The sequence below is a fragment of the Gallus gallus genome, chromosome 9, assembly GCF_016699485.2.
Source record: "Gallus gallus isolate bGalGal1 chromosome 9, bGalGal1.mat.broiler.GRCg7b, whole genome shotgun sequence".
In the NCBI taxonomy this organism is placed as follows: Eukaryota; Metazoa; Chordata; class Aves; order Galliformes; family Phasianidae; genus Gallus; species Gallus gallus.
Genome location: NC_052540.1, coordinates 15,854,740 through 15,869,343, shown reverse-complemented (window position 1 = coordinate 15,869,343; position 14,604 = coordinate 15,854,740). Strand labels below are relative to the sequence as shown.

Here is a 14,604-nt window from a genome sequence, read left to right as displayed (position 1 = left end):
GAGAGAATTAAATCAGATACCCAAGAAGGTCACAGAGGTAACGAAGTTCTAGTTTTGGACAAAGGCACTGTAAATTTTATACAACAGTTTAGACACAATAGTTCTGAGAAGCTGGAAAATATTTGAAAAAGGCTTTGGACAGCTTTGTATCATTGAATGCCACAGAACTCTTCAATAGCAGTTGATAACCCTTGTCCTTCACCCTGCAATTGGAGGTGACTATCTTTGCTGCCATGTGAAGGCTACCTTTGGACCATGGTTTAGTTGATCTTCATGACGTATTCTTGTCATTACAGATAGGGAACATGACGCCCAAGAAGGGATTAAGTAATATTGCCTGTATCCAGCAGAGGCCGTACTAGAGCTAGCAGGGAACATCTGGGACTATTGACAGCTATGAGCACCAAATTCCTTTGCTTTGAATCTGTGAACATGGTGGGATTTATTCAGATCCAGTATTTTACCTCTGTCTTGCTAGTTTTGGTTAAAGAAATTATACTTCAGAGTCTTTGTGGATAAGCTAAGCCATAAACAAGGTTGCTTGAACATTATGATGCATTTAAAATAAAATAATAAAAAAAAAAAAGCCAATCTTTACTTGGGTACACAAAATGCCATCCTCATTTTGTTTCTTTTTCTTCAGTGAATCCCTCATGCTTTGTTTTATTTCATGCTCTTTAAAAGCTACTGTGAAGACCAAAGTAGCTATTTTTTTTTATATTAACCCCATGTTCTTGCTTATGGGATAACTGACCTGAACTAACTCTCTGCGGTCCCAAGAATGTTTGAGTGGACTTTATCCTGATGGGGGCTCCAGTATAAAGAGACTTTAGTGTCCTTTTTTTCCTGCTCCTCCCAACTAAATTGCCAGCAAAAAGATTCCTAGAGTCATAGTGTAGAATGACTTAGGTTGAAAGGGACCTTAACGATCATCAAACTCCAACCTCCTGCTGTGGGCAGAGTTGACCCCACCAGATCGGGCTATCCAGGGCTCCATTCAGTCTGGACTTGAGCACCTCCAGGGATGGGGCATCCATGACTCTGAGAAGGCTGTGCCTCACCACCCTCTGAGTAATTTTTTTCCCTAACATCTCACCTAAATCTCCCCTCTTTTAGTTGAAAGCCATTCTGCCTTGTCCTGTCATTATCAGAGCATGTAAAAAGTTAATCCCCCTCCTGCTTGTAAGCTCCCTTCAAGTACTGGAAGGCCACAATGAACTCTCCCCGGTGCCTTCTCTTTCTCACAAAACAAGCCCAACTCCCTCAACCTTTCTTTGTAGGAGAGGTGCTCCAGCCCTTTGATCATCCTTGTGACTTTCCTCTGGATTCCCTCCATCTCTACATCATTCCTGTGCTGGGGGGGCCCTAGGCTTGGACACAGTACTCCAGATGAGGCCTCATGAGGGCAGAGTAGGGAGGGACAGTCATCTTCCTTGCCTTAGTGGTCACCCTTCTTTTGATGCAACCCACAATACAGCTGGCAAATAGTTCATTTATTAAGAGCAAAAAACCCCACAAAAAAACAGAAAACATTTACCTGACGGAGTTATTACATGTCTTTGTTTTTCCCCCTTCCTGAGAGCAGTTATGACCTATTTGAAAAGGGCTGTACTTGAATGCAGTATTTTTTATATATCTCCACCAGCATCTGTAGAAATGGAAGCACCTGTATAGGCCACCCTGCTGTGTTGCACTGCAAGTCATTAACTGTACTCAGGCCTCTTCTAGATAACCTGGTAACCCAGCCACCAGACAATTTCAATTAATCAATTTATGTTAGAGTATGCCTCATGGGTATTGAATGTGCTGCTAAACATCTGTAGTAAGAAAAGACAAAACTTTAGCAACTGTATCAAGAAAGAAATGATTACATGATTTTATTTTCTTTGGATTTTCATGAAGTGTAGTGTAGTGCCATGGATTTTTTTTTTTTTTTTTTAATGGAAGGTGATCATAGTTCCTCAGAGAAGTACATTACAGTTAAGAACTATGAGAAAATGAAGATTTGCAGTTTTCACTGTTAGGGAATTTTCCTTTCCAGTTGAACTGATTGAGATTTGTACCCAATCACATTATTTGAGAGACTCAAACTTTTGAATCTTTGTTTCAGTTATAGTGGAGTCTGAGATAGCTGGGATCAAGAAACAAGTTGGAATACTTGCCTTAATCAATAATGTCAGTGCTTCTCCTCCCTGGAAATTGTATGCTTTTCCCCCTTTACCATATGCTATTGTCATTCATTGTACATCGGTCATAGGCCCTGCAACCCTCAAGTGAGAAACATCATTCTCTAGGGTCATTCAACAGTTTCTGCCATGGACTTATGTGGAAGTAAAGGCAAAATTTTTGGAAGATCAAGTTTGGGTTTTCCTGGGCACGACTTTGATTGTGAAGGGTGATCTGGAAACTGTGGAGCTTCTGGCATCTCCCTTAGACTTGAGTCAGTGAGGGGAGTACCTTCATCTGTGCCAACACTATGGGGGCCAAGAAGTGATAACTCAGGAAATTTTGCACTGGGAGGTGTGAGAGAATCCTGCATATTTAGAACTGGAATGCGATAGACAGCTCCAGCTACTTGGAATGGAAAGTACTTTCCAGATGTGCGTGTCTTGTTGCAATGATGCCTGTGATAGTGATGATAGAGATAGGGATGAAGTCCTGGAGGGGGAGGGGGTGGAGGACAGTGCGGCCCATGATGGGGAGGAGGAGGTGGATGATGATGTCCATGAGGAGGAGGGCAGTATGGCCCATGATAGGGAGGAGGAGGTGGGTAATGATGTCCATGAGGAGGAGGGCAGTGCGGCCCATGATGGGGAGGAGGAGGTAGGTGATGATGTCCATGAGGAGGAGGGCGGCGTGGCCTGTGATGTGGAGGAGGAGGAGGACTCTGTTGTTCATCATAGGGAGGAGGAGTAGAAGGGGGAAAATCTGATTTCTCTTGAATAAGAGGAGGCCTATCTTGTTTGTTATAGAGAGGAGGAGTGGAAGAGGGGTGCTTTGGTTCCTCCTTGGGAGGAGGAGGTGGGTGATGATGTCCATGAGGAGGAGGGCGGCGTGGCCTGTGATGTGGAGGAGGAGGTGGGTAATGATGTCCATGAGGAGGAGGGCAGTACGGCCCATGATAGGGAGGAGGAGGTGGGTAATGATGTCCATGAGGAGGAGGGCAGTACGGCCAATGATAGGGAGGAGGAGGTGGGTAATGATGTCCATGAGGAGGAGGGCGGCGTGGCCTGTGATGGGGAGGAGGAGGAGTAGAAGGGGGAAAATCTGATTTCTCTTGAATAAGAGGAGGCCTATCTTGTTTGTCATAGAGAGGAGGAGTGGAAGAGGGGTGCTTTGGTTCCTCCTTGGGAGGAGGAGGTGGGTGATGATGTCCATGAGGAGGGCAGTACGGCCCATGATAGGGAGGAGGAGGTGGGTAATGATGTCCATGAGGAGGAGGGCAGTATGGCCCATGATAGGGAGGAGGAGGTGGGTAATGATGTCCATGAGGAGGAGGGCAGTACGGCCAATGATAGGGAGGAGGAGGTAGGTGATAATGTCCATGAGGAGGAGGGCGGCGTGGCCTGTGATGTGGAGGAGGAGGAGGACTCTGTTGTTCATCATAGGGAGGAGGAGTAGAAGGGGGAAAATCTGATTTCTCTTGAATAAGGAGAGGCCTATCTTGTTTGTCATAGAGAGGAGGAGTGGAAGAGGGGTGCTTTGGTTCCTCCTTGGGAGGAGGAGGTGGGTGATGATGTCCATGAGGAGGGCAGTACGGCCCATGATAGGGAGGAGGAGGTGGGTAATGATGTCCATGAGGAGGAGGGCAGTATGGCCCATGATAGGGAGGAGGAGGTGGGTAATGATGTCCATGAGGAGGAGGGCAGTACGGCCAATGATAGGGAGGAGGAGGTAGGTGATGATGTCCATGAGGAGGAGGGCGGCGTGGCCTGTGATGTGGAGGAGGAGGAGGACTCTGTTGTTCATCATAGGGAGGAGGAGTAGAAGGGGGAAAATCTGATTTCTCTTGAATAAGAGGAGGCCTATCTTGTTTGTTATAGAGAGGAGGAGTGGAAGAGGGGTGCTTTGGTTCCTCCTTGGGAGGAGGAGGTGGGTGATGATGTCCATGAGGAGGAGGGCGGCGTGGCCTGTGATGTGGAGGAGGAGGTGGGTAATGATGTCCATGAGGAGGAGGGCAGTACGGCCCATGATAGGGAGGAGGAGGTGGGTAATGATGTCCATGAGGAGGAGGGCAGTACGGCCAATGATAGGGAGGAGGAGGTGGGTAATGATGTCCATGAGGAGGAGGACGGCGTGGCCTGTGATGGGGAGGAGGAGGAGTAGAAGGGGGAAAATCTGATTTCTCTTGAATAAGAGGAGGCCTATCTTGTTTGTCATAGAGAGGAGGAGTGGAAGAGGGGTGCTTTGGTTCCTCCTTGGGAGGAGGAGGTGGGTGATGATGTCCATGAGGAGGAGGGCGGCGTGGCCTGTGATGTGGAGGAGGAGGTGGGTGATGATGTCCATGAGGAGGAGGGCAGTACGGCCCATGATAGGGAGGAGGAGGTGGGTAATGATGTCCATGAGGAGGAGGGCAGTACGGCCAATGATAGGGAGGAGGAGGTGGGTAATGATGTCCATGAGGAGGAGGGCGGCGTGGCCTGTGATGTGGAGGAGGAGGAGGACTCTGTTGTTCATCATAGGGAGGAGGAGTAGAAGGGGGAAAATCTGATTTCTCTTGAATAAGAAGAGGCCTATCTTGTTTGTCATAGAGAGGAGGAATTGAAGAGGGGTGCTCTGTTTCCTCCTGGGTAGGAGGTGGTTGATCATGGTGTGGAGGGTGAGGGTGGTGATGTTGTCTATTATGGCAGGGAGGAGGAGGTGCTTTGTGGCTGCCTTGATGATCTTTGTTGAAACCATGGTTATGCTCAGAGTCTTCAGGTTTGAACTGAAAGGTCGGTGGACCTCTATGCCTGTGACGATGTCTGTGATGATGGGGATGCTTGTGTGGCCAACCTGGAGCTGGAGATCTGCATCTTTGTCCATAGTAACGTTGCTGTTTACAAAAAAAAAAAAAACAGGACAAGACATATTAAGTTATATGTTAATAGAACAAACAGAAGAAAATGGTGACAGAGAAAGGTGGGAGTTAATGGGTTTGCAACTATTTTTTTCAAGATAGAAGTGAAGGAGTAGGTGATAAAATGTCAAATTACCAAAAAGCATCTGAAAGTACTGCACCATGATAAAAATGAAATGATATAACCAACTGAGCACAGTTTGCAATGGATCAAAGCAAAATGAAAACCACACTGGAATCATTGTTGTAATATAAAATGGAATTCCAAATATGATACAGATCATCTTCCCTCTCCTTGCTTTCTAAAATTATCTTTGAACTTGTTTGCCAATCTCTACTCACTTTAACTGAGCAGTATGATTAAGCAGAGTGGAGACTCCTTTGGAGGAGGCAGTGGGGATAGCACAATTCCAATTAATCCCCTGACTATCTTAGTAGTCAAAAACCAGTCTGTTCTCACATATAAGATCACACTCAGGGAGTACTAAATAACCTCTGCAACATTTCTTCCATAAGAGTGGACTGAAACTGCAATACCCTGCATTAGGATATAGCCAGAGACATTGCAATAATTGAGTACCTACCCAGGGATGATAGAGTTCACAGTTTATTTCTATTCCATTGAGTTCATCTGGATCACTAACAGTTCTTGCCTTGCAGAATCCCGTGTGCTAAGCAAAACAAAACAAAACCCGTAAATCCAACAATGCATATCTGGGTTTTCGTGATGGAGATAATAGAAGCCCCTGAAAAGTCAACATTTTAAATGTGAGGCCTTGGATACCTAACTATGTTTATATAACTTAGAACCTGAGCTTTCTGGCCAATCGTACTTGCCCTCTAAATAATGAATAAAATATATTTAATTTTTGAGTATTCTTGTCTATGAAAACTATTTCCTCATATGCATCTAGAGAGCTATCACTCTCCATCTTACTTCACTTTTGACGTCTGTAAAAACTGGTAATCTACCAATGCCTATATTGACTGATTTTTACACACATTTTTCTGTCTTTGCTTGCCAAATGTCTGCTCAGTTTGGGCTATTCTGAAATTTTGCTTAAAGTCTTCAGAAACAGACCTTGTCGTGGCTCTGCTTTTGAGATGAATCTCAAATTAGAGACTTTTTCCATTTATATTTTTGAGAAGTAATTTGTTGTAATCTTTAACATTGCTTCCCTTAGTGTCCTGTTTGCAGTGACTTTTGTGTGCTGTCTAGTACTGTGATAGCTCTCTGTAGATAAGCCTGAATTATTCAACCCTCTGTTCCTCTGTAGCAGAGAGCAAAAAAAAAAAAAAATCTCTGGCTCAATGATATGACATAGTACATATATTTCATTCAAAATCCATGATTCATGTTATTCTAATTGTTTTTATGAAAATAGCATGGAAAATTTACTAGGGAATGGCCACAGTTTGAATGAGAAAGCCAGATCCAAACACAAGAGTCGAGCTCTAGATCTGAAATATGCCAGACTTCAGTTACGTTTACATTTGATAGTTTAGACTGGCTCCTCATGGAGGAAACATAACCTTGACATGCTGGATTCTGAATTTTGGGTTTGAGTGCATGCTTCTAAGAAACACTTGGAATCACCGTGGAAAGATCATCCTGGTGCCACCACGTGTACCACTTCTCATTCCTAGACTTTACTTACAGCATGCCAGTCATCCAGAAATTCACATTCCAGTGGCTCATCTGCTTGTTGCTGTTCTCCTCTGGAACAGTTGGTCTCTTTTATAGAGAATCCCAAAATGTGAACTTCACGGGAGGCAGTCTGAAACAGAGAGGTCAGCAAAGCGATGCTGACTAGATGTGTTTAAATAAACAAAAAGCAAACAACAACGAAAAGCCCTGTAATTTTAAAAGCAGCTGTGCTTCATGCTCTTATCAACATCTATCATTCATACATTATCTGTGCTCTTCAAAAGTGTGTACGTCTGTGTATTCAGCAAGAAAAGTGGATTAGATAATTTCTGCCTTTGTTCCTCACTCCTTTATGAGTTTCATAAATAGTTGCTTTAATTTTCGACTGTAACAGTAGTTTATTTCATGCCTGTTGAAGGTGTCCATAGCAAATGTGAACGTAAGTTTCAGTGGTTTAACTGAACTTTTTAAAGTAGTTGCACATACTCTGCGGTATGTGTTTTAATGAAACGTCATAGTTTCTAAGTTTTATGCAGTCTGTTGAAATCCAGTGGTGTAATCTGAATTCTCACTGTAGCTAAAGATGGAGATGTGTGAAGATAAAGAAAAAATAAAAAGTGTTTTAGGGAGAAATCCTTGAATCCAGGCAATTTGAAAACAGCCGTGGCCTGAATGGGCACAGGTCCTACATGGAAGTACAATACAAAACACTACTAATTTCCTGAGCAGTATTGCAAGCTATGGAGAGATGGGGTTGGCATTCTATAATTTAGATGGATTTCAGGAACAAAATGTGTTGTGGAAGAGGTCATTACAGAGGTGTCCTGAACTGGAACATGTATTGGCAGAATGATCCTGTGCTTTTTAAGTGAAAGTCTCCAGATCTAACAAGAAATTGTGGTGACGCAAGAGTTATGCTTCTAATCACCTAAAGGATAAGTCTTCATGTTGACATCACTTAGAGATGGAGAAGTTATTTAGCAAAGACAGTAGTTCTTCAAGAGGTACAACAAATTTACAATACAAATTTACCTCCTGTTCTTCAAAGCTCTCAGAGTGCTGCTTTGTTCTACAGCAGTCAAAACGATGCTGAGTCCGCTCCACTTAGGGGTGTACCCATGTGCTAAATATTCTAAGAGTAAAAAGTTATCTGGCTTAATTTGACAGGATGTATGACTGTGATAAGACACGACTGTACATCTCGACAAACTATGGCTGCTAGGAAATAAACTTATATTGTATAATATGGTAGGAAAATAGGCATACAAAATAAAAAATATCCACACAAAGAAGGCTGACATTTTGAATGCCATAGCTTTAAGCAGATAAGAAATCCTTTTGCTTTCATGTGCCTAGAATTGATAAGGCTTTGCAGAAGCAGAACCTTCAATTTTAAGCAGGTGATTTATATTGAGAAGTTACACACAGTATTTCTGATCCTAGAAGGATTTGATTTCAGGGCCCATGGTTTTGGATCTGCTCCCAGAATGCTGTCACTTATTATTAGTAGTTCTAGGACAAAATGCCACTTACCGCCTTTAATATCTTCTCAACTTTGTTGACTTTGAAGTAGTTTGTGTGGTTACCCTCACGGTTGAATTTTTCCAGGAGCTTTGCAGCAATATCTTTATGTTGCTTAGTGACTTCTAAGACTTCAACTTTTACAGGACAATCTTTGCACTCTATTAAATCGGGAGGAACTGTGAAAACAGAGAAGTTACTAATATTGCAATGGATATTAATATTCTTCAGAGTAAAATCTGTGTATGCATCTTTTATGTGAACTCACATTAAGAAGCTGAAATACCAAATGCTTCCTTGGAAGTGAAAAGCCTGCCTGTCTCTGCAAATTCAGGTCTGTACTGTCATGTGAAAATGAATATTCTTTAAAAAACCTTCTAGCTTAACTTTGGAATCTAACAGGCTCAAATGGACATTCTTTCTGAGCTTATTTTTTTTCCTGATACTCATTATCTTGTTTTGGTGGACTGGAGAAGTGATATCATCTGATATCAATAAAGTCTGTTTTAGAAGAGTAGGGTACTCTTAATTTTATTAGTCATTCTTAACATACCATTTGAATTATCTAAAATAGGAATTGTAAGCAGATGAGTTAATCTGTTATGGTTACCATCCTACAGCAGTGCACAGACTTGAATGTCAGTACTAGGGCTGGTTTGAGGTATGTGTTAGCTTACAGCAGTGGTTGTTTTACCTGGACTTAATGTACAGTTATATCCATATAATTTAGGTTTCTTCAGCAGCCGGCTTGTATATGCGATAATCTTACATTGCCCAAAGTCCTAGAGGGAAAAAAGAGAATATATGACTATCAGGTTATTTTCACTGGATTTAATCAGATGTAGTCGATCGTAGACATTGTGCCTCCTTTTAATGTTCACTATTTCTAAGAATAACAGATGTGGTCATTAACAGAACGCTTGTTCTAGTACCACTCAAAATGTGTGTTCAGATAAGATGGGATCTCCTCCTACAAAAGCCTTTGTTTTAATTTTCAGTTTGCCTGACTGAGGAGACAATGGAAAAGTAACACGGTGTTCTCAGTCATTCTAGTACTTATTTACAGTGAGATACTGCTAACTAGGCGGGGAAGTTAGGATGCCAGAGATACTCAAAGGTTGTATCATCCTTAATCAAACAGTGGATGGACCTTTTCTCACATTCATTTTATCCATCCTAACAATAAGTGTATACGCCTTTCTTTCTCTCTGCCTGTGGCCTTCCTGCTTTGTCCTGTGTGGTATTATCACCGCTCTGCTATTTAAAAAAAGTTTTGCACAGGTAGTTCTCATTCCAGACTGTATCATTGTACTGCAACAAATAAGGACAAATACTGCAACATACCATATGTGTACTGACACTACCAGTTTTACATAGTCATACCACACACTCAACCATGCTCTAAAACTGACAGAATAGAACACTGGCCTTTCTGGCTGATAAACTAGGAACATGAGTTGAAAGAAATCATTTCTAGTGCCCTTCAGTTGTTAGCAATTTATTCAGAAAACATCAGTTCTGTTAAAAGCAGTGGAAAAGTGGAAAATAGCTCTTTTGAGACAACTAGTTTAATGAAGTTGTGCTTATTTGATAACCCTTTCCTAAACCTTTAGCTGACGTTTAACAACTCTAGAATCCAATCGATGTAATTTTTATAGCAAGCCATACTAAAACCTAGCCTTTGCTTAGAGTAGCGCAGGAATTCCTGGGCAATCAAATCATGTATTTATTAACATATGATTCTGCCTGGATGCTATTACTTACCATGGAATAGAGATCACCATATTCACAAGTCTCCCAGGGTCTTCCAGATAACACGGAGCATTCCGTTTCCAGCACATCCAAAGTTAAATAAAGGACTGATGAATTTTCCTGGAAGAGAAGTACAGGTTAAAAAAAAAAAAAAAATATATATATATATATATATTTGTTTTTGAGAAAGTTGGTCTGAAAGATTTTTTTTTTTTTAAGTAGATACGTTTAATCTTTATTGAAGCTTCTCCAGCTCCCTAGTAAGGCTTTTCTGAGCTGATAAGCATAGTATCATGGAATGGTTTAGGCTGGAAGGGAGCTTTCAACGTCATCTTGTGCAGCCAGTTGTTCAAGGCAAAGCTAAGTCTGAAGTTAGATAAAAATTAGATCAGCCTTGTCCAGCTGAGTTGTATATACAACCAAGACAGATACTGTGCGACGTCTTTGAGCAGTTCCAGTACTTAGTGACTCTCTCTGTAACATTTCTGTGGCCTTACACCTAGTCAGAATTTCCTTTCCTGCAGCATATGGCTATTGCCTCTCAACTTCTGTTGAGAACCTGTGAGAAGAGTCTGTTGTTAACCCAACATCCGTCACATAAAGAAAATGGTGATGTTGAAAAGTTGTTATTCCCTCCTTCTGATTTTCACACTGAACACCCAGGTCTATTGGCAAACCTGCTGACAGATTTTTGAAATCCATCCATTTCAAATGACCTTAGTGACCAGATGCTGTTCCAGAACTTTGCTTCCTACCCTATTTATTTGGGGAGTGATGCAATAAAACTGTAATAATCCCAATAAATTTAGGAGCTTTAGCTCTGAAATTCTTCTAGTATGTTCTGTTTCCAGAGCAAATAGGATGGGGAATCATAATTTGAATTTGACTGTCTTTGTAATGGAAAGTGGTGTTAAGAATTATCTGTGGTTCACAGAAACAGTATTTTATTTTTCTGCAGGGAAATGAATCTCAATTCACATTTGGAATGGATTACTTAAACTTCATGCAACCCCTGTATGGACATTAGGAATGAGAACATTTCATTTTATCATTTGGATAAATTGATGCAAAGCCCTTAGCTGTGAATGCATCCTCAGGTTTTAGGAAACTTCATCCATTCAGATTCCTTTGTCAGAGTGTTTCCAAACAGAAAAGACCTCAGGAAAGAATTACCACAGTCTACTGTAATGTTTTATTAGTGAGTGTCCACCAGTGTAGTGTTACACACTAGTTTTGCAGTGTGCATGTCTCAGTGTTGTCTCTATTTTAAAACAATAGGCTAGGTGATCTGGACAGACACGTATTATTCTGTGTCAGAATCAGGAAAAGAATATAACCATCCTGACACCCATTCTACCTATTAGCCACATGATTATTCTCTGCTTGGAGATAGTTAGCATTTTTATTATACTTTATAATTTTTCTTATAAATTCAAGCTGCCAGTCAACATATTAGTAAAATGCAGACAGAGAAGGGAACAAATACAGTGACAAAGACTATTTTTCTCTCTTTTGTGTTCATGGAATTGCACTGAATGGGATGGTAAGATGGTCTTTTGTAAAATGTACTATTCACTAGGAGTGAAGCGATTCAATACATTTACTATGTCATCAAAACTTGTGAAATGCTAAAGAAGCCAATTTATCCCTGGCAAATATTTATTTTCTTCACCAGGATGCATTTGGATTCTATAAAGCCTAAAGCAGAGTTTGGGTGTAATTAGGTGCCTACATCCAAATATGCAGAAGAAAATTCCTCTGTTCAGCAGCTCCTGCACAAGCCCAGAACTGTTATGGTGAGAATACATGAAGTATCTTATGCTCCTACAACTCCCATGTAAACTTAGTAGAGATACAACTGCTAAGAATTCCCCTGGTTAAGTTTCTTAAGTGGGTTGTTGTCATAGTTTTGATGCACACTATTGCATGGAAAAATAGATTATCTACAGAATAACGTTCTGGTTTTTTGCTTTTTTTTTTCTTTCATGTTGCCTTGTCAGTGCTGCCACCATTACTTTTTGCTCATTAATGTACATATTCAGCATGCAAGGTACCACACCCGGTAGCTTTTGTTCTAAGAAGGCACAGAAACATCTTGGGATTAATGTTTTAGCAGTAGGACAGATCAGTTCTTATAGACTGTGTGACTGTTGATGATATGAAGTGCAAAGACAGCAAAATTTATTTACTGCAATTTATTAATGATAAATTTATTAAAATTTACAAAGCAAAACAGGAACATTCCTCAAGGGCAGGAGACTTCAGGGCTTAAGTCTCTATGCTGAAGACTGCTTGCTTCCTAGATGAGCTTTTCAACCACTTGGCTATTGCATCAAAATCCAATAATATCACTCCCCGCATCCTTTTCTTTGAAAAACAAGATGTTCTCTTTTGATATTCTGGAAGCCTACCTGGAGACCAATCTGGACTTTGGGGGTTTTTTTGAGTTCTTTCTTATCTTAAGGGAGGGGCAGTTTTAAGCATCTCCATCAAAAAAACAGCTTGCTTTTTTTTAGTTGCAGTACCGCGATGCGTAATACATCTCCTAAACAATGCAGATGTGTGGGTTTTCGTTTACTAAGCGAGTGGCTGAAAGGTAGCCAAGTTCATAGGTAATGCTGAGCGTCCTTGGTCTCTGTCATCTGAAAGTTAAAGTAAATGAATCCTGTATTCTGTTGGTTTTCCAGCTATTAATTTGCTTTGGCCTTTAGGAAGGCATTCATTGAGAAAGGCTCATGTATGTAGTCTCCAGGAAAAAGAGATAGAAATATGGAGAAACCTATGAAATGGGAAATGGTCCTCCTACGAACCTATGAAATAGTTCCACATTGAGCGCTCCCCCTTTTTTGCAGGCTGGTATTTTCATCTCTAACTTCTTCAACCTTTCTTCTTTCTCTCCAGTTACATAGATATCTTCAAAATTAAGATCATAATAAAATACCCGTCTTGAAGTATACCTTGATCTAATTAATGCTAGACTTTAGCAGATTAAAGAAACCCTCTGAGTATAAATTATGAATGTTATTTGAGACCTGACAACAGACCAGACAGATTAATTTCTAGTGTTTCATAAAGCTGTTCAGAGCATCTCTCGTGCTACCATCCGGTCGGCCAAGAAAATAGAGGGCATTCAGCATCCCTGGAACATACAGTAAATCATGCACAAGTGAATGCTGTGTAAATCAGACCTGATTCATTGAATCTTATCAGCACTGCTCTGTTAAAAACAATAATCATCAACTTTTAATGAGCTGGCTCATTATTTTATAATCACGGTCTTGTATAAATTAGCTTTTAAATCAATACTTACTGTATGTAGTTTGTGTACGTCAGCAACGCGGAACAGGCCGAACACGTAGCCATCTTGGCGATGTCTGTTCACCAAATCCAGAGCTATTCCCGCGTCTGTCTCAACGGTCTCACAGTCTGCAGGTGCACTGACTTGGCTGGTTTTGGTTTGGTTTGCATTGCAACAGTGCAGCAGTGCTAGAAAAAAAGCTGAAGTTATACGCAGCATTTTGTTTGTGGTGTTAGGTCACTTCTGTTCATGCTCTGATAAAGCCAGCGTTCTGCTTTTGAACCGGAGGGGCCCACGGAGGCTTTAAATGAATGCTAAAAAGTCACGGTTTTATATAAATTTAGGTGTTGTGTCACAAGGCCTTTACCTTGGCCCTGGTTTAATGTTTGCAAACTGAAAGTAAATGATTACACTGTGATTTGAACAGATTTTGAAGAAACTAGGCCTTTAAATAGTCTCTGGACCACCATCAAAGGGGCTGTGTTTGTGATTCTTTAAGCAGGCATTGTGCAATAGTGTTTACTATGAAAAATGTTTAGCTTCCAACACTGTGCTGGTGAGCCTGGCGTTAAGAAGTGCTAGTTTATGTTTGCAGGTATTATGCCATCTTGGTTTCCTGTTTGCTATAAAAATAGTTGAAATGAAAATATACTGGAATATCTGTGGTCGTATTATGGCTATGTCTATGTGTTCCTTAATTATGAGAGCACCAGTGAAAGGGAAACAAGAATGTCACTCAGATCAGAAAAAGAGATGTAGCTTAAGGTGCCCTTGCAAGCTGGTGGTCCACGACTTCTGTGCAAGTATCTGCCACTCTTGCAGATGGGAGAATTTAGAGCAGACTTCTATCAGCTTCACATATTTTCGGAATGGGATGCAGAATAGGATTGATTGGCTTAATACCAACGTAAGCTAGTCATGGCATGAAAGGACATAAACCTACCTTTGTGCTCTCAGTCTGAGTAGTTTTGTGTGCTCTTTGACTGCAGTAGCTTTTAAAAGACTTAAAAAAAAACGGATAGTATTATAGTATTTATTAAAATAATGCAGTGCATGCTAGTGTTCAGAGCTTTCACGGGATATGCCAATGTTTGCCTGTTTGACTTCGAAGTTTTTATTTTACTTATTTTTGTGAGAAACATTAAGAAATATTATGGGTAATTACCCTTAACCCTCATTAAATTAATCTTTATTGAATAAAACCCATCTTTTAGCGTGCCTGTCATCACATTCAAAATGCCCAGAACTGAAGCAGTGGCTTTCTTTTAAAGTCTGGTGGCATATAAGCCCGTTGTGTGATCTTACAATATGAGAGTGAGGGACACT

The 14,604-nt window shown here is 40.9% G+C and overlaps 2 protein-coding genes across 2 annotated transcripts in view; one reads left to right on the top strand and one right to left on the bottom strand.

The window, feature by feature from the left end:
* The window catches only part of SENP5 (SUMO1/sentrin specific peptidase 5), a 138,054-nt gene that overhangs the window by 29,498 nt on the left and 93,952 nt on the right, over positions 1–14,604 (top strand). The gene's annotated exons all lie outside the window — the stretch shown is intronic.
* HRG (histidine rich glycoprotein) lies at positions 1,853–13,583 on the bottom strand. The gene is made up of 7 exons (XM_046898853.1): positions 13,291–13,583; positions 9,993–10,100; positions 8,923–9,010; positions 8,241–8,407; positions 6,718–6,837; positions 5,644–5,730; positions 1,853–5,035 (listed from the first exon to the last, which is right to left on the bottom strand). The coding sequence occupies exons 1-7, from the start codon at positions 13,495–13,497 to the stop codon at positions 2,297–2,299; spliced, it is 3,516 nt and encodes a 1,171-aa protein (XP_046754809.1). The 5' UTR covers positions 13,498–13,583; the 3' UTR covers positions 1,853–2,296.